Source organism: Bombus vosnesenskii, unplaced genomic scaffold (assembly GCF_011952255.1).
Source record: "Bombus vosnesenskii isolate JDL3184/JDL3185 unplaced genomic scaffold, Bvos_JDL3184-5_v1.1 scf7180000013265, whole genome shotgun sequence".
Lineage (NCBI taxonomy): Eukaryota > Metazoa > Arthropoda > Insecta > Hymenoptera > Apidae > Bombus > Bombus vosnesenskii.
In genome coordinates, this window is record NW_022882925.1 from 5,079,387 (window position 1) to 5,103,620 (window position 24,234).

The 24,234-nt window shown below is 32.7% G+C and overlaps 1 protein-coding gene across 1 annotated transcript; it reads left to right on the forward strand.

The window, feature by feature from the left end:
• The first annotated feature begins 585 nt into the window (after positions 1 to 585).
• On the forward strand, positions 586 to 24,152 carry LOC117243056 (EF-hand domain-containing protein D2 homolog). Its single transcript, XM_033510219.1, has 4 exons — positions 586 to 1,051; positions 18,069 to 18,216; positions 21,652 to 21,786; positions 22,250 to 24,152. The coding sequence occupies exons 1-4, from the start codon at positions 882 to 884 to the stop codon at positions 22,382 to 22,384; spliced, it is 588 nt and encodes a 195-aa protein (XP_033366110.1). The 5' UTR covers positions 586 to 881; the 3' UTR covers positions 22,385 to 24,152.
• Positions 24,153 to 24,234: the final 82 nt, after the last annotated feature.

A 24,234-nucleotide genomic window follows, 5' to 3' on the forward strand; every position in this document is an offset into this window, starting at 1 on the left:
TAATATGAATGAAATCTGGGGAAAAAATTAAATTAGAAAATTTTTTAGATGAAACTATTATAAGTTCATTATTGATTTCATCTTTGAAATTTAAGCTTATATAAAAAATAAGTCCTCTAACTTCAGTGACATGATTTGTAGCAAATGTTTTGATTATTGAGAACAAAATTTAATAATATTGCGCTGTAAAATTCAAACTTTAAGTAAACAATCTTCATATCGTATACAAGAGTAATATGTATTATTAACAATAAAATTGTAGAAGCGTTGAATCCTGCAAAGTTGTGATACATAGTGTTATTAATTTGTCAGTATAAGTCACGGCTTGTAAAAAAGTACTTGTTAAGTCGCTGAATCCTGAAAAGTTGATAAATATTATGTTATTAATTTGCCAATATAAGTCATTGATTTGTACAGTATAACATAACCTTATTTAATTGTTCTTAAGCATTTTTAATTTAAATAATATCCTCCAAAATGGAACTGGCGAAGGATAATTCCCCAGAGCACCCCGCGTGACACTATTTCGCTATATCCTACATACGTCCCTGGTCTCTGAAGGTACCTATACTAGCCGAGCTACCCAGCACACCGTCAGTGCACGCTGGCTCACCGCGCCAGTAGGACTACTCTATTCTTTTCCTTAAGCTCCAATCTGACAGCTATAAAACCTCTCCTCTAATATTCGTCACCATTTTGCTCCACACTAATCGTCCTTCTCTACAAAACATTCTCTTATAATACAATCTCATCCATATACATCTTCAAATCGACAGTCACATAAGATCGATAGTCGCGCGTATCGTGAACTCGAACTTGAAATCGAAATCGATATCGTATAGGTTAACAGTAGTAGATCGAAGGGTTTTCACACGATCAGGATGCCGGCAGACGCTGAGCTCAGTAATCTGCTTAGCAGGAGGCAAAGGATCAACGAGGAGCTGGAGGAAGGAAAAGAAGTGAAAAAGCAATACAAATTCGTGAACGTTTACACGGAGTTCCACGAGCTGTCCCGTCGCGAGATCAAGCAGTATGAGCAGACCTTCAACAGGTGAGGACCTTCCCCATTTCTTTCTTCTCCTTTACCGCTTATGATTTTTACTGGGAATTCGTGAATAGAAAACGCCGGAAAAATTTTGTCGTACATTGTTAGTTTGAATGGAGGTTCTTGGAATGAACGCGTGGACTTAAATATTTCCCTTAGTAAAGGTCCTATTTCCATGGTATTTCTTTGTCCGTAGAAAAGTTTGAATAGCATTGTTCGATCTGTCGGTTAGTAATGTAAAGCCTGCTGCTATAGCTATTCATCTATATTAGGCATATTTTATTTTATAATTTAATATGTAATTATAATATATAATATAAAATTAAATATATAATTCTATCAGGAGTTTTATCGTGAAGTTATCGTACCATATAACTCATTTTATTTTATTATTAGGAAATGATACTCATTTTATCAATTTAAAATTAAATCAATATTCAGTACGAAGAAGAAGAATTTTGTAAAAAGTTTTAAAAACGTTCGTAATAATTTTCTTATTAAATTTTGTTAATTTACCAACTGAAAAACGAATTATTACATCGAATACAATACAGCTAATAAGAATGAAGAAATTGGTATAAAGAATTTCAAATTAATAGTATTCTCGTAAAGACCGGTGTAAAGATATATCGATTAGTGCATGTAAGAACATCGATTAAAGTTATTAGAATTGACAATTACGATAAATAGTTTATTTTCTTCCGCCATATTCGATTTCCTATTGTTTGAATCTTTTGAATCAATAATCGATACCTTTAATCGAATAAATTAGTATCGAAATAAAGCTTTATTATCAAGTGAGCAATTTGTCAGACGTATTTGTTCTTTACCAAAAATTCTTTCGTTGTTTTTCGCTGCGAACAAGGAATCGCGAGATAAAACGCAAGGAAATCGAGAGTGAATCGCGGCTCCTGTCGCGTTCGCTGCGGTTTTCCTACTTGTTTACGTTTACTTGCTCGAGTTTACGTTTCTCCCCACGAACAGATCATGTTCCACTGGTCAGATACTTTTTATACGTGTGAGAATACACGAAATAACACTGGGGATTGGTTGAAATGTAATACCTCTTATTTTATTACTTGTGCTGTTCCGGTCTTAGGTGTAACTAATTGTTAAAGTACTATCCTATTTATTAAATCCAACATATGATTTATGTTTAGCGTATTCTACAATATACCTATTTGTTTAAATTTTGAAGAAAATTTTTAAGTGAGTTAGATATTTTACTTCGACGAATACTTAAGTCTTGTAAGTAGAATTTTTGTATGTTTATAAAAGAGCAAGATTCTAGTAGACCACGGTTTATTAGTCTAACCTAAAATCTAGGAATTTAGTTGGTACCCGTATATCAGTATACTGGGAAGCAAGTGGAATAAAATTTAAGAAGCACAGATATATATAACTGTGAAATTACATAGTGTTGTAAATGAATCAAGAGTCTAGTAAGATTGAAGATTTTGAATATTTTGGATATTCTGATCGACTTGAAATATTTGAATTTTTTTGAAAATGGAGTAAGATCTAACGTAGGATAACGTTCACAAAATACAGATGTTCATGATTTTCACGACACGTGACACTATAAAAATTTTACGATTAAAAACTCAAAAAATCAATAATCACATATCTTACGAACATTGAAGTCTACGAAGTCGACACAAAGTGCAACGTGCTATTAAAAACACGATCGAAAGTCGAAAAAGCCATAAATATGTGACCTAATAATCATCATAGAAGTTTTGAAATCTAACGCTATTAGTGATTTCGAGAAATATCCCAAGACGACTGGAACATCCCCGGACGATTGCTTATCCAGAAATAAACTGGAACCTACGCGCAAGCGTGTCCAGAAAGTTTCTACGGTCACCTTGCCAGATTCTCGCAAACGTGGAAAGAGGAAGAAAATGGAAAAGTCACGCGAGCATCGTTACGAAACCGCAGATGGTAGAATTGATGACGTAGTTATTTTGTAGCATGCCAGAGGAAAGAGTGTTCACTGTGAACGCGTGTATAGCCCGTGTTGGAGGCCAGGACAGACGACCTCGAGGTCTGTCCTCCATCTCTCTTGTTCTTCTTGTAGGTATTTCGGAGTCAACCGGACAGCAGGTTTGACAAGGCAGAAGCAGGGTGGACGGCCGGCCACTTGTGCTGCATCTTCCAAACCTGTGTGAACGCTTATTTCGTTATCTAACTATACGGCAAATATATATAGAAATTTTAGCTGTATCTGCAATTCGATTAGTATTCCTGGTATTTCTTCGCGATCATTTGCATTAAATCAGGCAAGAACGAATTTCTTCTTATTTTTGTTATAAGAATGAACGTTAATACCATTAAACTGTTAATTGAAAGTATGAGATAATTTGGCAGTAGAATTATATTATATCTTAAAGAAGGTTTGGATTATGTTTGTGCATGTGGAACTTAGTTCCATTCTCTTCCGAGAAAGAATTTTAATAGGTAGGCGTGTATTTCTAACACTCATTAATTGCCATCACTTTTCAGTGCATAAATTATTTGAAACGAAACTGTGAGTGAAAAAATTGTACAAGTTCCATTTCAAGAATTTTTGAATTCTATTATAGAACTGATCATTTTCTGAATTAATTAATCTTTGAGATATCCTTTAGTTCAACTAGACAATTTTTCAATGCATAAATTGTTCTAAAAAAGAATACCGTAACATGTAACTGTTACTGTAGAATGTTCTTTCAAAACATGTTTCTTGGACCGTAGAACCGATAATTTTTCTAGATCTAAACAACCAAATTAATTAAATCAATACGAAAGTGCACTAAATCATCCAATAACGACCAGAAAGATCAAGGCACATTTTTCTTAAGAAAACCACGGATAAATTATTTATACGAGTGAACGAAAGGAGGTAGCTTGATAAATCTGGGAAAGTTTCACCACAAAACCAAGCACGTGGACAAAGTACATATCGTGCACGATGGATGATACCTTAGCTGGAAAGACACTTGGTACACTGTCCAACGAGTTCTTCTTGTTAGAGAAATCAGTTATCCACTTTTCTGTGGATAGTCATTCAGTGTCTCATTACAGTTCTAATGAAATTTCAAAATATTTTACATTGCACGTACAATATGTAGGCAAAAGTTTTCAATGGTAAGTGTTCAAACGTTTTTGTGAGCCAGTGCATTTGCTAAATGAATTGTGCAACAGATCTCCATGTTTAATTAACATGTATTATTACTTATTTTTCAATAATAGATGCTGACTTCCATCTATATATACGTACAGTATATGATTACGTTGTTTCTCTTGTGATAATTTTGAAAGATGTTCATGATTTTATAAAGGAAAAATAATTGGTGCGACTACGTGTCTCTCTTTCTCTTGATGGTATATGCGACACTCAACGTGTTAAAGTCACTTTATGATCATAATGTCACAGGTCGTTCAACTCCTTTTGATATTGCGTTGGATAATTTCATTATTTGTTGTTTAGTTACTCTTTTATATACATGTATTACTTATTGCTTAATTATAAAAAACTGATACGTCAATGTAAAGAAGTCATGTTGTAGCGATCTTTAATATAACTTTGAAGTAATTGATTTTTGAAACAATATGAAAATCACTGTTACTTTTAATTAAGAATCAAAATTGGTATCGATATTCGTTATAGATATTATTTCAAATATTTCATTGATCAAAAATTGCAAACATAAACGTTCGAATACTTTCTGGCTCATTGTCTATGTTACACGTGTAGTAAACAAGATATTACGTATCTGTTATACATTATACAGAAACTTTAATAGCCGCTCCTATTGTGTTTCGATTATCTTAGACATAAAATATTTGGACAGATAGTAAATATTTCAATATTTTTCCAGAAATAAGCGTGATGAGTAATGTTCCAAAAGAAAGGCAATCCAATCCGAAAATTTGCTAAAGATAATTCATTTACGGAAAAAGGGCATCGTCTACAGGGAAAGAGATACGTTTATCGCAAACTAATCTGGAATTTTTGGTATCGTTAAAATTTCAACGTTTCCCTCGATAACATTCGTTGATAAAAAAGCTTCAGTGTACCGAAAAAGAAGGGAAGAAATTTATCACAACACGTTTGTGAAAAGAAATCGATAAGAAATTTATTAATCAAGTCGAGGAAGTATTCAACAAAATGTGAAAGGAAACTCGACGAAATGAGAAAAATGTCAGAATATGTAAAAACATAATTAAAAATTCTTAAAGTTTTATAGAATTAATTTAAGAAACTAAGATAAGTATCGTCTAATATTTTTAATCTACGACATGCCTTAAATTTCATAAATAAATATTAGAAATCTTTCAGAACTTTAAATTACGTTTTTATACATATATTTTTAGAAACAATAAAATATTAATCCATTTTTGGAATAATGCAGACTGGAATTAGACTGCGGCTATTTATTAAAAGTCATATTTCTATGAATATAATAAAAAAAACTGGAATTCTGGTAAAAAATTACCATATCAGATATTATAACGACTGCTATATTTCGGATATTTTATATACTTCTCCATATTATGTGTATTATTTAAATATTCAGATATTCAAATATTCCATGAATGCATAAAAATCTTTAATCCAATATTAAACTGATTATCATGCGTTTCTTTGAAAATGTTGTTCTAATCCTATGTATTTTATGTTTGGAAGAATTCGAGTCGTCAAGGCGATGTAAGCACTGCTCACCTTACCATCCCACACATGGATGCAATTTAATCTCATAACCGTAAATATTCTTAAAAGAAGTAGCAATCGTAAACTGCTTAATAGCCACTCCAACTACTTAAGAAGGTAATATTATGGCAACTTTTTGTCTTAAAATTAGTTAGGTGATGACGTCAAATACGTGTATTAAAAGCATTGAAGAATGTTTTTCTTCTCCTTTTTTTTCTCTCAGTTTTAAATAGCGTTAGATTGTCGAAAGTAATTAAAAAATTACGTATACAAGTAAGTTTATGACTCATTAAAGTGTCAGTAGTAAACAGTGATAGTTATACATATAGACATTTGTTGGGTCTGATTCATTAAGAGAATGCAGATGATAATTTTATCTTACAGTTAAATTGTCAACGAAGAGTAGCTGTTATATGATACGGTAAATCTGCGTATGTTCATTATGCAGATATAAATGTGTATCATATACACTGATTCATAAAAGTATTTACGTAGTACATACCTCAGAGAAATTGTGGATATAGTAAACAATGGTTATAAAAAATATTGGCACGAATCTTTGTTGTCTAATCAAGCGTTTCTTTTATTAGGTTTTATACATGTATGTATTTCATTTTCATAATGTCAAATTTTTATAGTCATATTAGTATATATATTTTTATAGTCATATTAGAGAGTGATCAAAAATTCAATATATGTACTTAAATTAATTAGCTTAATTGGCTTAATTAATTAGCATGTAAATGCTATAATTAGGCTGTGAATTTGTACGTAAATTTATATTTTTCTAAACGCAAATAAGAAATGAAACCCAAGCAGAGATCTCGTTTATCCCAAAAATGTAACAACAAGTACCTTACTTTAGATATTTCATATGTTTTTGCGTATTATGTACATTTTGTACATTTTTGCACTTTTAAATCTCCCATGAATGCATAATCCGCAGTCTAACTATGATAAATATAACAGTGTGTTAACACTTTTTGTACCCACTGTATGCATTATACAAAAGCTTTTTAAACTTCATTAGTACTAAAGTGGAAAACGAATATTACAATTATGTCGGTAAAATTTTATCTACATTAGAAAATTGTTTGGTGAATGTTCCAAGTATTTTACGTGTATCAAGGGAGGACCGATTTTTAGTTTAGTTTATTTAATCATTTTGTTTATAATATTACAGCTGTCGTATTACGTGGAACGAACGACTTTGTTTTAGAGCTGACCGCAGGGTAAAGGGTTAGAAAAGAAACTTTTACGCGTAGAAAACCGAAAAAATCTGTTTAAACCGCAATCGAGCTGGATAAGAGGCAGCTCCGCGGTTTCTTTGTCGCGTAAAAGTAAAAGGTCAGTCGGTATCGGTGAATTTCACAACGCGATTTCTAGCTGTTTTAGATAGCGTTACACAAAACCATTCTATCCACTTGGGTATAATTTTACATCTGTCAGTCTAACTATTTCTAACGACGAAAATTTCACAAAAAGGTATCTTTTCCAAGATACGTATCGTCATAAATTTTAACGAGTCTGCTGGGCTAATCGTGTCTTCCAAGTAAGATCTGAGCGATTTTAAATGTACGTTAATGTGAATGAAAATTAGAGAGTTCGTAAATAAATATTAATAGCTAATAATAGTCATTAATAGTTGAAAGACTCTAGGACATCTTTTTGTTTCTCATTTTTATTGCTCCGATACTACGAGCATTCGTTCTTAGTTGCAATATTACATATAAGCGGAAAATGATTAAAAAATATGAATTTAGCGATGATTAAATAAAGTTATGAATTTCGCTATGAATGGTGATTAAAAATAGCATAGTAAATTCCATAATTCAGGTGAAGCACTCGTTGACAATAAGCAGCATTCGCTCTTGATTACAATATCGTAGATGGAAAATGATTGAAAAAGATTAACTTAATGGCGAATAATTGCATTGAACGTAGAGTAAATTCCATTTAGTGAATTTACAATTATACACTTTAATGAATTTTAATCATTTTAATTACTGAAGAACTAATCTTCTGGTCGTGAATATTTATAATATTGTGAAAGTTACCTTTCTAACCCAGAAAATGTATTATTTTTTATTTTATTTCAAGGCTCGTATTAATTTGAAAGTAGAGTGGGGTGAGACGACTATAGAAACCGGAAGTGGTGTGTAGATAAAAGCAACCTACATTGCTGCATCCAACAGCAAGTGACAAACTTCTACATTTACTATCAAATGTCAGCGAACCTGTATATCAAAGCACGGTACAAAAGAGAGATATATATTTATAAAGTTAGTCAACCGTATTAAGTACATATTTAGTCGGTTATCGGTACATTGGTTTTTCCAACACTCTGTCGTTGTCTTCTTATTATTTCCTGCTTGATACCTGGGAAAAAAATTTCTTTCACCATGTTGCTACATCCTATTTTCTCTGGCTAGTGGATTCATTTTCATAATAGGTACGTATAGAGACTCACGAAGATATCCGAACACTTTCATATACCTTTTATGAATATATTATATTAGTATTCGAATAGGTTTAGAAATTCTATAAATAGATCTACAGAGATTTTGTAACATATATTATACAATACTGTTATAATTGTTATGTACATTAGCTTATAGAAATTCTATAATAGATTGTTCAGGTATGTAACATTTTGAAATTTAATTAACACTGTTATGAGACTGTACTGTTAGGATGATACTGATAATGATTGGAGGAAATCTGGAAATATATGAAACTATATAATAAATTAAAAAATATCTAGTACAAGTACCTATACGCGTATTTCACAGAGATCAAAAAGTTATTTAAGCAGTCAGTTACCCATTATATATTAGCCATTTGTATCACTTACTATATATGCTTCATACAACTACTCTCCAATGCTATTAATTCCTTCTTGTAATGCTATCTTTTTTCCCCCTCGCGATCGTTCCAAGGGAAGTCCTAATGTATTCAGGCGTAAGATCGATATAGCAATTGCTACGTAATCAATCATTCCCACGTAGAAAATATAAATTATAGCAGCGTTCACTGGTCACACATTGCTCATGATATTATTGTATATTAGCGTCATGAAACAATGATACAACATATCAGAATAAATTATACTTCCGCCTTTAGATTATGATCATCGTGGCTGGTTGTGTGGTTGTATGGCAGCTGATTAATCTCGTGTCTCTAATACATCATTATTTATCATTTATAATATTTGGTTTGGTCTATTTTATAGCGGCTCGTTTCTGTCGAATCAACGACGTCCTTTCGTCTTAAGAAAATCATTAGCTGACAAATTAAAGAAATTTGTTAACGATAGAAAAAAAGAGATTCGGTTGAAAGCGGCTCAAAGGATGCAGATGGATTAAAATATCGCGTCCTCTAGCCAAAGAAAAGCCCCTATAATAATTTCGCATGCAGAAAGGCTAATAAATCGATGATCTAACGAGTGAGTGGCGTGCTAAAGTAGTTGAAACTGTACGTAATAAATTACAGATTGCCAAGCAAACACTCGGGAGCCGTGCAAGAGACGCTGAAGGTCTATTGGATGTTCGTTGCCACTAAATTACACGCGTCCGAGGTAGAAATTCTGGCTGCGTACGATATGACGATCGTGTGTACAGCTGTACTCGTGAACATCGGTCTAAAACATGATATAACGTATTCGTTACATTGTCACAACCTATGCGTACATACGGTACACGTGGGAATTATTTTTCATGGGGGACACGTTCGAATGTCTGGCCTTTTCCAAATTTCATATGCGACAGAGGGTTCGGCCGCGCGGTACCGGAAGTCATCAGACTGCGCGCTCGATGAATTCGTTCCCGTGACTAACCGTAGGTACACGTAACGCTTTGATTCACACGCGTCTATATACATAGACTATCTAATGTAAATATAAAACTTACAACGAGTGTAGTGATTCACTCGTCACGTTGCAAACGCTCGTTGTTAATTCCACCGATAAATTTCCAAATGAAACGTGTGATTGAATTGAACACGGTGTAACATTACACCGGCACAATTGAATAGCCGCTCTCGATTCTGAAACGCGAATGAAAGTTATCAACGAGACCTGATTTCTTTCTCTGCGTATGCAGAGGAATCTTGAGAAATTGTTTGTTTTGTTTCCAGGATGTATCAATAGGATTAGTAATTTATTGGTATTTCCATTTTGAAGCTTTAATGGTACAATTGATTAGCAATTGGCAGAACTTTAGCATTCGCTTTTAGAATGTTCTCTTATGAAACGTGGAGCTTTCTGAGAAAAGAGAAGAATCGTGTTTGTAAATTTTGTTTATGTGATAGTCTCTTTCCAAATCGATGAATCAGTGTTTCTTGTTAAAAAAGTAAAGTTAAGTAAAGTTAAGTAAAAGTAAAGTTAACAAATTAAAGAACATTCACAATGTTGAAAGAATTTATAGATTAGTTTTAACTCTTTAGGGACTGAATCTTTTTACTCTATGAGAAAAATTGTATTTTCATTAATCATTAATAGTAGTATATCAAAAAAAGAATATTTATATATATATATATATTATTTCAAACAATTTTTGTATTATCTACATATTTTCAGTGACACTAAAAGGTATATTGTGAAGATATAGACACATGATCATACTACTTTCAAGTTATATACTGACTTTATAAATGATTAAAACTAAATGCATGTTGAGTCTGCTGATATGTAAGTGTCTCAAAAGCCAAACTCAACAAAGGCTTAGTCAACTGCAGATTCTTTTCTCGACTTCTTTACCCCCATGATTGACGTTCAACTTTCCCCTAAAAACAAATTCTCGAGCTTATTTATTGTAAGAAACCGACAACAATCTTGAAAATTCAAAAACTAAATTCAAAAAAATAATTCTTACAAAATCACCAATTTCTGCCTACTTTTCAATTTACATCTTTACACGAAGCCAATCGCCATAACTTCTGAAACATAAACAACAATTGTAAGTTGAAAAAATAATCCTCACAAAATCATCGGTATTCTCCACTCTTGACTCCTATCAGAGGGACGAAGAATCCCAGGAACATGAGTCACACGAGTCCAATCAGTATGGTTTTTGAGCCTCTCACGTTACGATATTTGGCAACGAGAAAACTACTACTACTTTCGTACGTACGTACAGCACGTGAAGTATATTACGAAAGAAGTGATCGCAAAGGAAAACGATAGAACTTTCCATGGGACCTGATACATTGTTCGTTATGGATGAAATAAATGAAAGCTTAATTATACCGCGTATCCGCTTCACTTTCTCGCAGAATGCATAATCGATCGGTGGTTTTCAAGCCGCGGAAAAGTGGGATTCGGTGTTATCAGAAGAAATAGGTTCGCTCGGAATGCGGCTCCAAGTTTGGCGGACTTGTACAACGACGACGGGCAAACCGTTATTTCAAAACCATTCGCGAGAATCACGCGTTCTGAATACGTAAACGGTGTTAGAATTTATTCGACTGGTAGAACAGTGTCGTGACGATATTTCATATCGATCAGGTTCGATGCTTTTATGGATGGAACAATGTATAATGTAGGGTATTCCAGTCGAAGATGGAATTGTTCTTCAACCTAATTCTTTTAACTTCGCTGTGTGCTACATGTTAGCTTGCTGAGAAATCTGTATTCAGCTTGCATTCAAATTTGCAATCTTTAAGAGATTCTCCTGTGTCAATAATTAAAGCAAGCGATTTATATGAATTTTTTCGTAGACTGGCTACTAGTTAAACGGGACTAGACCTTTCTGGGATGTAAATATAGCCTTCAAGTACAAATGCAATCTTTTTTATTTGAATTCTTCTTATCGTTTGGTAACTTTTGAAACTGACCTGCGCAATAACTGGATAAACTGATTAATTAATCAATTTCGGACAAAGCTCGTTCACTTTGTTATAAATTTTATCAAGCATTGAACCATACATCTTTATCCGATTATTTATTATCCTCAATTTATTATTAAACTCAATTTATCTGGCGAGAAAAGTAAATGTTCCTTCCAAACGCTAGAACCTTCCAATTACTCATGTTTTCCTCTGAAGAATAGGTCCGATCACAGCGTAAAGGATCTAACTTTAAGAAAATCTTTAGACTTTTCTAATGATCGTGACAGATGCTATATTGCATGCCAACAATGGTTACATTGGCAAATTTAATTAACCATAAGACTTGTATGATATACGATAAACAGTAAGAAGAACTGAAATAAAAATATTACTTTTGTACTTCAATACTATCTATCTATATTCTGAAAATGTCCAGTCCCATGTAACCAGTGGTTAGTCTAAAAAAAATTCACAAAAATCACTTTCTTCCAATGTTGTTACACGAGAATCTTTCTTTAACTCGCTCCAGATTCGAATGAAAGAAAATTTATTCCATTTCCTTTTTTTAAAAACTTATTGGTAAAATAATTTGACCTATTTCTGACAAAATCGTTATGCCTTTGGATTAACAGATGTTTTAAAACTTCAATTGTCAGGACTTTTGTAGTATGTTTTCCTTCAAGTTTCAAGATGTAACGGTACGAAGCATGATTTTGGCTTTCTTATATTGAAAAAGGAATTGTGATAATTTAAAGATTTTGGAGTAGAGTATCCATATAGAGATTTTTACATTATTACATCCTTCGATACAGATTTACAAACACTACTTATTAGCGATTTATTTGATAACATACTTCATAAAGTAAATGATAAGGATTGACTAAGCTTGAGATAACATTCCTCCTTTTTCTTTCTGCTAGTAATTTTACATTCAAACTTAGACATTTTTCATTATTTACCATTATCTTTCGAATATTTTAATCTTTATTTCCCTATATTACATTCTGATATCTCAAGTTTATAAACAAATATCTATCAGTGGAACAAACGCTAAACAAACGTAACGTTTCCAAATTGTATAATTGTCAAGGTTCACACAGGCAATTTATTTATCTATTCTATAATGGTTGGAGGATTGAATTACAAGGAAAATTGGCGATGCACCATGCCTCTCTAGTCTTGTTTCGTATTATCTTCACGTGGCTTCGAAGCCTGCACCGAGTCCATTGAATAGTACTCATTATCGTACACTGTTCAGCCGGGTTTAAAGGTGTCCCGCGACTCAGCGGAAATCAAGTGCATCTGCAACACACGAGCGTGTACCCATCGTATTAAGGATCGTGCACAATAAAACCGTTTCGTCGACTTTTTTCATTCCTATTCAACAGTCACGCTCGATTGCACTTTTCTTTGTATCGTTCCTCTTTTGTTGCACTCCTGGCTGAATCATTTTCCTCGTGTTCCACGTTGACGCATGTTTTACATGCTTAACACCTTGTTTAACTAAATCTTTGTTGGCTAAGCCTGAACTGTTCGAGTCGTGAAATCATTGCAACGAAATGCAAATAAATAATACAAATAAGTGGATAGAATCTTTCATGTTGCTCCTTTCGACGTTTTAATTGCCTCTTTGAATGCTTTGATCGACGTGATCACGTTCTCCGGGATATAAATTCTTACGACGTTGTTAGTATTCGCTGAATGATGCGAGAGATTAAAAGTAATGGCACCATGAATGAAAATTGACCCCAGGGAAATTTAATTTTCAATGTTCAATTTCACTCGTTAAATTCTCCCGTATTCGACGTTTTTCTGTCGGTAAACGCACGTTTCGAAGGAAATCGTATAGTTATTGCTTTGTTACGACCAATTATAAAAGCAATTATTCAATCTTTAATATCACAATTTCTAGTTTAAAACATAAAATCTTCTTTTATATAAAATATAATTAGCTGCACAAAAATATAAAATATCGCCTGTAAACAAAGAAGAAAGTAAATTACAAACAATTCTAAAATTTAGATTTTAGACGTAATTTTGAAACTTTTAAATCTAATTGACAACTATCGCAAGTAAAGTATAACTTTGTTACGATACTTGGTAGGAACAGTGGGAATCAAACAGCTGGAAAAGAACGTTGTAACCTTAGCGCCACAGAACGGCGATGACGTCCTTCCGAATACAAAAGAAAGATCTACGCTGCATCGATCTTGGAAAGAATGGTAGTAGAAGGGTGAGAGGAATATATCAGGCGAAGTACCAGCAGTCACCTTGACCCAGTTCCCTCTGGATAGTCTTGGGAAACGACGAGGAACGAATCAAGCGCGACCAATAATACAAGAATTGATTTTGCGATAACAATACCCGGTTGCCCTGTATAGTCGTGTAATAGCTTAGATGGCCTGGTTTTAAACGATCCCGTTACAGTAATTTTCATCAATTTTTTCGTTTAAAATTATCTTTTGTAACCCTTTTGTAATATGCAGTAGAAAGTATTAAAATGTGAGTAATATGAAAATTGAAATTTTCTCGACATTTTTCTATCTTTCTTCTTTTCTTTTTCTTTCGTGGAGAAATGTGATGAAATTGAAATAAATGTCGTGTCAATGAAAGAGAGATAGAGAGAGAGAGAGAGAGATAAAATGGATCGAAAGGTCAAATGTGGAGTAGAAGTCAGAAGTTGGAGATTGTTTCATCTGAATTGTGGAATCCAGATTCTGAATTTAGTTGTTGGTTCGATATTTTGATTAATGTGGATCTTTTTGAAGTATACATTATTTTATATTCATTTATAGTTTATAATTTATTTATGATTGTATATTATATCGGTGATTACTCGAAAATCGTTCCTTAGGAAAAACTGTGTTAAGGTAATAAGATCTCACAGAGTTTGATAGAAGACTTAGAAGGAAATTATATTATAATGGATCTTGATATTGTAGTTACATAATAGTTCTTAAGAACTAGTGTCAATAAGAATTGTTACAGAAAAATCTTTTATCTATATAGTTAACAAATAATTATTTATTTTGCACGGATTATCATTTAAGGAATATTAAAGTAGGGAAATGAGAATAACTCCAAAAGTATCATTCGCTTTATTAAATATATCTGATTTGCTAAAAATGTTACTTCTCGAAATCGGAAATAGGTATCATTAAGAATAGAATTTACACATAACGATGATCGACCTTAGCGTTTATTATTGTTCAAGTAATTATGGATAATTCCGTAGACTATATCGCGAGCCAAATATCAAATGATTGAAAGGAAACATTTGTACCATAACGAATCTGAGACAATATACCAACACATAGATTAAACAAGCTTATCAATTGAATATTCAAATTGGCTGTGAAACCGCGAATGAATCACGCATATGGGGAGAGATAGCTGGAGTCCAGCAGATATACCATCTACGGTTCTCTCTCACTCATATTGATCAGAGCTGTTTGGCCGTGCTCATAAACGTGTAACCTCGACCTTCGAACGATTCTTGCTCTCCACTTCGACCAAAAGGAGCTTCTTCAACTTTATGCGATTCGATTACTGGTTTATGGATACAGGGTGTTCAACAAAGATTGTGCCAAATTCAAAGATAATACTTCTTAAAGTAAATACAACGGAACAAAGTGAAAATATACAAGGATAAATAAAAAATGGAATTAAAGATAGAAAATTCGAATTTTTCGATTACGAAAGAATTTATGATAGATATATACTTCTTAAAATGAATGGAAATATATAAAAATAAGATAAACACAAGAGCAAAAAAATATTACAGATAAAAATAAATAAGTACAAAGGAAGAAAGTATATAAAAATAGAATCGGAATGGAATTACAATAGATAAAAAAAATTTTCAACTAATAGAGATATATTGTTCGACAGAGGAAATACAAAAAGAAGAAATGAGGAAGACAGAAAACTTAAAATTCAGAGCAATCTTGTCTACATTACTCTCAATAACGAACTGTAGGTTATCGTTCAAGCAAGTGGAAATTGTTTTTCCTACATATCATCCGGACTGGAAATTAAATGTTAATCACACGCAATTACCAACCGTGTCTATTATCAAGTAAAGTGATTCGAGAAATACAAGAAAAATTTGAAGAGGAATAGGAAGCCGTGAATCATCGGGCGTGCGTATAACAGTGATTACGCAATATAATTCACGTTACACGTGACTATTGCATATTTTCTTTTTTTTTTCTTTTTTAAGAGCAGAGCAGTTGATCACGATAATTAGAGCTGGTTGAACCACATTTTCAGTTGTTTTTATCTCGCTGAGACTTCATACATCGCTCGGTCCAATTACTCTGGCGCGTTGATTAAATAAAAAAAAGAAGAAAAAAGACGCGAGATTATTTAATCACGTATCGTTATCTGATAAAACCGTTATCACGGCTGGTTGTAAACTAGAGAAGCACATATCCCGCTCGAGTAGGCCCGATTTTATGGCTGAAAGTTTAGAGCATAGGGAATTTAAAATATGGAGAAACTTTGTGTTTTATGCAAATTATATACTAGCTGAAAGGAAGTGGATATCGCAAAAAATTTGGTATAATATGTAAAAAGTTGTATGAAAAATTGGGCAGAATTAAAATCGTAGTATTTAATTTATAATAATAATATATATTTAAAATATATAATTATTGTAGTATTTATAATTGTAGATGGATAGAATATGAGAGGTGAAAAGTTGCATGAAAAATTTGCAGAGTTATAAAATATTTTAGTATAAAGTATAGGAAGCTGTACGAAAAATTGTGGAAAACTGTAAAGAATATTATGATAAATGGATATGATGTATGGAGAATATGATATGTACCTAGGTTAATGGAAAATACTTCACTTTTTAGAAGATCTATGAGAAATTTTAAATCATCCCCTATGAAGAGTAAATATTTGGCTGTTCTCGGGCTATCAATATGTATTGTCAATGCAGTATTGTCGATATTTATTGATAAATTGAATTTTCGTTTAGAGTTTCGTTGAGAATTGTTGAAATATAGACCGTTCGATTGCCGATTTATTTCAATTCTAACAAAACTCGTTGATAGAAAGGAAATTCAATGCTAATCATAAAAATTAAATCTTGAGAACATTAGAAGAATACCTGAATAAAAAATATGGAAATCTCTATGACCGAAAAATTAAGAAAAGGAATTATATTTCTAGATAACAATAGACGTCGAAGACCGATTCATAAAAATTTCGATTTAGATATCCATTACGAACGGAACATCCAATTTATATTTCTTTACGTTCATCGAATTTCTTTAAACATTTCGTCATATTTAAATGAAATATTTCTTCTCGGAACATTTTTTCTACCTGAATTACAATTCTCACATGAAAGAACGTGTTCTAAAAAGAGAACAACCATGAAACGCATTTCTAGTCGGTGGAGGTTTTCAGAGTCGGATCAGATCCGATCTTATCGACCGATGTGCTTGGTTGAATCGACAGGCAACAACAGCGTGGTGTACACGCGTGGTAACTCCCTTGGAAAGCTATTTACGAGTAGCTATCGGAATCGTTTACACGGAAAGTCGATTTCACGAGCTTCCGGCTCGTGGACAACCCGTAACGAACGCCTCAACCCGTTGACATTCTCTTGTTCTCCCGCTTTCGAAATCGGTACACACCACCGATTGTCGATCGTTCTCACGTCCTGCCTTCTTCGATATAATTGCGTTACAACGTTAATTAAAGTAACGAGTTACGAGATTCGAGTCAGGCAAACGCTTTCGTTTGCATTCATTCAACTCGAGATACTTGGGAAAAATGCGGTCAGACATTCGTTTGGGAAGCTTCACCGTAAAACCAACTTGCTAATAGGATGTTTTGTAGAATTCTTTAATTCGAATGTTTTTTTTACCAGCAATGTGTATGGAGTGTAACTAGTGGTAGGTAAAATAAATTGAAAATATAGAATACAACTTTTGTTGACCTTCGAAATAGTTGATCTTAAATAGGTGTACATTTAAACATGTCTTGATTTGAGAGTAGAACTAGAACCGATGGAAATAAGTAGATATGTGTAATCATAATTCTCTCATAATCCAAGTCAACGTTAATTGCGACAAAAGTATTTTTCCATATATTTGATAACTTTTTGGTTAAAATGTTTAAAATCTATCGTTTCAATGATAGTTAAATATGTTACTCCCTCTAGTTATGTTTGCATTTAATGCACCAGATATCAACGGATGAATCAGAACATTCAATGAAACAGATTTCATTCAGGAAGAAGGTCATAGGAAAAGAGATAAAGCGACGTATATCTAATTTTGAAAATAATTTCGAAACGGAATAAATAGAAGAAATTGAGAAACCTAAATAACTAGAAATTAGGAATTGAATTTAAAAATTGTTTTTCCATAAAAGATGGAGAATAGAAAGTAATATGTTTTCTGCAATGTTTGTACTAATAAGTCACGTATTAAATTATATACGTATATTAATTTATAACTAACATATTTTATTTACTTTCAGGTTCGACGCGGGTCACGATGGATTCTTGGATTTATCCGAGTTGAAACGCATGATGGAGGTTTTAGGAGCGCCGCAGACCCACCTGGGTTTGAAGGCAATGATACAGGAAGTGGACGAGGATGGCGATGGACGGATTTCCTTCCGCGAGGTTCGCCATTTCACCCGTTGATTGCCGTTCATTTTTGAAAATTTCGCTGCACACGCTCCTTCCTCTATAATAAAATATGTAACGCAGCAAATAAAAAGGCGGAAGTAACTCTATTTACGTAACAGGTTCATTTTACAAGGGAATCAGTGCATTCGCGAATACTTTCAAACGAATTATCTTCCTAAGTTTAGATTTCGCTATTGTTATTACAGACTGCGGACTTTTATGTATTTATAGGAAATTGAAATGTGCAAAAATGTAGAGAATGCAGGCGACACGCGAAATTATTCGAAGTAAATAACTTTATAAAATATTTAGAGGTAAAACAAATTTTTATGTATATATGTTTTCTTATGTTTTATCTTGATATGCAGAGGAAAATTTTAATTTAGATTTTGAGATTCTGTTTATAAAAATATAGATTTGCACAGACATTCACAGTTTAGTTATTATCTTTAATAGATATATCTTTAATAATATGAAATTCTTTGATCCGAATTTCACTTTGTAACGTTGAAATCGTTTTATTTCTTGGTGATGAAGATTGCGTTTAATGCGTGGCCGCACGTGTCATATACACTTCATAAAAATAGTCCCGCCCCATGGGGTGTTGGACGCGTTGCTCTTTCACCGTGGCCACAGTGTTTGTTCTCCATGTGTGGCCCTGGCACATTTGTGGGGCTCAAGCTGTTCTATTTCAGTGAAGTACACTGGTTTTAGACGGTTGTTTGAAGTACATACATGTTGTGATAAAACATTATGATAAAATTGTTAGTTTATTGTAGAGCTCAAGCTCAACTCCAATCTTCTGTTGCTTGGTCTATGTTCTCTAACCAACTATGTGTTATTACTGTATTTTAGAATTTTGAACTAGAATTGTTAAAGTAAGACGATTTTTGCAAATTGATCTTTTTATAGGAAGCACTTCTATGAATGTTTATTTATTCAAAATAGCATGAAGCATATTATAATGATTCTGATAAACCAATCTTTCTATAACAAAGACTTTTATGAATTTTTATTCATTCAAAGAGCTATGAGTCATATCAGAGAGGTTCTTCTAAATCGATCTTCTGATATACAACATTTATGAATTTCTATGCGTTCATAAGACTATGAGTCACGCAAAAAAAATTCTTCTGAATCCATCCTCTAATATTGTGTGGAAACTCTTTTACGAAACTTTCTAAATTGCTGAATACATGAGGAATATTTTACATTACAATATCAACGTTATTTTCTAACAGAAAATACTTTTTATCAATTTTTCGTAGTTTTTAAATGCATCATTTTAATATTTCAGACTATGATATTACACGAGACATTCTATCTACCTATTTCACCTTTTTGATTTCACAACGGTCGTTGAAAAAAAATATCGAAATGCGCGGTGAAGTATGATACATGTGAAAGATGTACAAAAATGTTAGGAATAAACGTTAGGACCATCTGGCACTCAAACTAGCGAAAAGTCTTAATAAACATAGAAGCATGGGTTCAAAAACTATATTAGTATGGAAGTAGTATGGAAGTTGGGAGATTCAGTTTATAAAAATATAGTGTATATCCAGAAGTCCGTTGTGGAAAAAAAGCTTCTCGAAAATGGGGAGAGGTTTTTAGTGGGTATGGCGCAACCCATCTTGCCGATTCCCACATAACCCAGTGGCACGGGCCATTGGGTATGCGTAATGCATTTTCCCCTCCTCGAGCAAAAAAGAAAAATGGTACCTGCACTGTGCAGCGGTCAATTAATTAACAAAAAGTCCTTTAAGGGCATGGATCTTGGTTATAGCGGAGGCATAAGACGGTGGTCAGTTAACAAGGCGGGAAGTAGCTCTCTGCTGCATCGTTTTGTACTTTTTGAATTTCGCTCCTCCCTTTTCTTCCTTGTAGATTACACAGATAAGAAGTTACGCATTTTGAATAGCATATGACTTTAGCTAGTGTAATTGGTAGACTGAAAAAAACGGCAGGGAAATAACTGAAGTAAAATAATTGGAAATTAAAAAATTTTACATCAGCCGTTTAAAAAAAATATTGAGATGTCCGGCGAAGTGTTATGGATATAGAGAATGCACAAAAATGTTAGGGATGAACGTTAGAACCATCTGGCACTCAAACATACGTAAAGTGTTAATGAACATAGAAACATGGGTTCAAAAGAATGCTTTCAAAATGGTTTCACTAGACTTTGGAGATCTAATCGAAACCCAAATTATCTACGCGTGTTGTAAAAAACTATTAGTTAAGGTGTTTTTGTCATTAAGACCTTAACTTTACAACATATGTTCAAGATAATATAAGAATTTATATAAAGTTAGATGGCCAAAAGAAATAACAACGTACTATTTTAATTAAATTTTCCAACCAGTCGTTTGACTCGCAACTCTGAAACTATTACGTTTTGAAGCCATGTTTATTAAGACTTTATTTAGTTTTTATAAATCCCACATACTGCCAAAGTTTGTCTCCAGCTTTTTTTTTTCTTTTTATACATTTGCATTACGTTATAAGAAATTTCTCAAGGAAAGTAATGGTTTGGCGTTGGTATTGCACTAGGAAGGATAAATCGTGAATGCTAAGCCATGCGTACACGTCGAAGGAAAGTTCTCCTGACCGGTGCTAATGCATACCTGGACGTTTCTACGTGACGTTTCGCAGTCCTCGAACAAAGCGTTCGATCTGCATACACGCGATCGGTTGTCGGATTCATAGATTACCGTGAATCACGCGCGTCACCGACGTCATTGAACTCGGACACATTGACCAATCTTCCACCTTCCTCTTTTACTCATCGCTTCCTCGATGTAGATCGCGAAACGATATACCGCGGCTGCCAAATGATAATACCTTCCGGCGTATAAATGATAATACATATGTATTGTTTAAATTTAAAAAATACATTAAATTTCTCTCATGCTTTAGAAATAATACTCTGATTAAGATAATTACAGAATCATCTTCCATGTCGCTTTCATTGATTCTACAATGCTTTGCTATCTAGAAATAATACACTGATCAAGATAATTAAAGGACCATCTTTTGTATAATCGAATGAAAGAAATTCTGAAAGTTATATACATCGTTTTTCATCCAATTTTTGGTAATTTGGACATTTGGTATTAACAATAGAATTACCTAGGAGATATTTAAAATCCATGAAAATAAAGAAATTTGTATAGGAACAGTGAGAGTAACTTTGAATACATGAAAAATCTATAAAAATATATAGATTGGTATAAAAACACTATTCAGTTCGGTAAGAGTTCAATTGAATGCTGCCGCAAAGTATCAAGTGCCTGAGCTACAATTTGTCACGTTCTATCAAATTCCGTTGAAAATAAGAAAATGATCGGCGATCGTGATAAAATAGTCCCGTGATACTCGGCAATTTGATTTTATCTGTAAACACATATGGCTTATAACTTGTTACAGTTTCTACTAATCTACCGCAAAGCACGTGCCGGTGAATTAGAACAGGACTCTGGGTTGGGCCAGCTTGCACGTCTTACAGAGGTCGACGTGGATGAAGTAGGAGTAACAGGGGCTAAACACTTCTTCGAGGCCAAGGTATAAATACTTTTTTTAATCATATACAGAGACTTACAAAAGTTCTCCAATACTTATAGACGATACAATGAAGACAATATTATTCTCTTTATTCTCCATGAAATTTAATCAGCGGTAGTTAACGAAATTAATTAACTCTCTTCATGTGATATCAATAATCCTTATTTTATCTTTCACAAAAATTTTCATTAATAAAAGTTGAGATAATAATACAGTAATAAAGTATCTGCCTCTCCATCATTTTTATTTAAATAGAATTTAATTAAGAAGAGTTAATGAAATATCTTACTCCCCGTAAAATCTTATAGTTCTCAATAAACTTAATGATCTTAATTCCTCTGCATACCTCGTTAATGGAAGGAGAACAATGATAGACGAATCACAGTGATGACAAATTCAGAATTCAGGAAAGTGTGTCCGTGTTAATTAACGTTACCCGGTGTATGAATTACCATGTTCCCAGATCGAGCAGTTACGGAAGGCGAGCAAATTCGAGGATGAGATCCGCATGGAGCAAGAGGAACGAAAGCGGGAAGAGGAGGAAAAAGCGGCGAGACGAGCGCAATTCAGGCAGAAGGCGGCTCTGTTTGGCAATTGAAAGGGAAATTCGTGAATCGAAAGTGTGCTCCTTCTGTACCTTAGCGGAATTACAAACGATTACTTAAATTCGATTCACTCTAGTTTCGTATAGAAATTCGCCGACCGATATAATTGCGTATATCGACTATGGTTTTGTAATTGTGTGGTGTTGAAATCGGCGAAAAAGTTTTTTACTCTTATTTCAAGACTCTGAATAAAAAAATATGATAAGTCGTATTATATGATTTTTACACGGAAGCCATTTTAAAACTTGTTATATCGACAGTTAATACTTTTTCATTTTATTTTGAGATTAAGTGTGTATTTTTGACATCCTCTTGAGTATTTAAGAAATATTAAAAACATTAATCATGCAGACTAGTAATAATGAAAGCTAATTAAATTAACATTATTTCTTTCTTACAGAATATTGTCGATTAATCACTTATTTTCAAAAGACTTATAACTATTAAGTTATTCTTCTTCTCTCAACTGTCTAATGTTAAAATACCTCGTTTTAGTTATCGAGTGGTATAAAAGTCAGAAAATGAATAAAAATAGACTTATCATATTTTTGTAGTCTCTGTCTGTTTTAAGTTTGCGGAGGATTTTTAATCAACTGATATAGCGACGCTATTTTTAAGACAATTTTAACGTTTGCACATCGCCAATACCAATAATCACACTTATATTTCACTAAAAAAAATTTCGAAACAATCTTTATAAGAGTAAATATCGTAGAGATTAATATGAAATTTGGAAATGAAATTCATTTAGCGATGTTGTAGCATCAAATTTTAGAAAATGAAATATTAAATGTGAATCGTCCTCGAATGGTTTGGCACTGTGTTAAAGCTTCGAATTCTGGAGATGACCTTTTTAATTATTTTACTATATACGAGAAGTATTAACTGTAAAAATTAAAAGCACTTGTTATAGGTATGATTTACATTTTATACTCAAAATACCACGCACTTGAAATCGTTAAATAAATTAGGAAGATCAAAGGAAATGCTTTTATTGGAAAGTTTGTTAGGTTTGATCAGTTTAGACTATTCTCGATAAAGCGAGCTATAAATAATTTTTAACGAATGCACGACTGATATTGGTATAAGTATAACGAAATATTATATGTATATGTATGTACATTAATTTATATGATAACCTGATCTTATGTGAAGTTGAGACACTCTTCGAGAAAGAAACATTTCGCAACATGCGTTTGATCGAGAAATCTCTTTTGATTCTTTCGAAATCTACGAAATCTAATTTTATGGAAAATTTTATGAAATATATTTTATGAATTAATTAATTAATTTTATGAATTTTGGTCGTGAGATGTCAAACTATCCATATATTTCTACGAATATTTAGCTTAGTCGAAATATCAAAGAGAGGACATTTTTTTATCGATCTAAGTGGTCTTAATAATTATGCAATAGTATATACTTTTATAATATTTTGTTTCAAATTGATCAAAAATATAAGGCGATTCCAAATTATTTTTATACGATTTTTATAAATGTGTTTCAGAAACAAATTATTGAGATCATGTATAATTGTTGCGAATTGTACATACGAAGTATATAGTTTAAATAAGTTTGTAAAATTATAAATTGTAAATAAACTTTTTGTTCTAATAAACTTTTTTTATATACTTTGATTAATCGCTACGCAATAATAATTGTTATAGTGTTTTATCGATATTGTGATTTGTGCAAATTGCATTAATCTTGCGGTATGTTAGCATATTGCAAATTGATGTAAAATAAAAATACTAATTTACAGGAAATCGATATTAAAAATTTTTATTGCAATAACACGAATTTCTCTTTGTCGTTTAAATATTAACAAATCATTCTTTTGATT

Excerpts from the sequence above, each read along its gene's own strand:
- LOC117243056 (XM_033510219.1), top strand. The coding sequence starts at position 882 with ATGCCGGCAGACGCTGAGCTCAGTAATCTGCTTAGCAGGAGGCAAAGG. Across the intron at positions 1,052-18,068 it reads TATGAGCAGACCTTCAACAG|GTTCGACGCGGGTCACGATG; the intron begins GTGAGGACCTTC and ends ATTTACTTTCAG. Across the intron at positions 21,787-22,249 it reads AACACTTCTTCGAGGCCAAG|ATCGAGCAGTTACGGAAGGC; the intron begins GTATAAATACTT and ends CCATGTTCCCAG.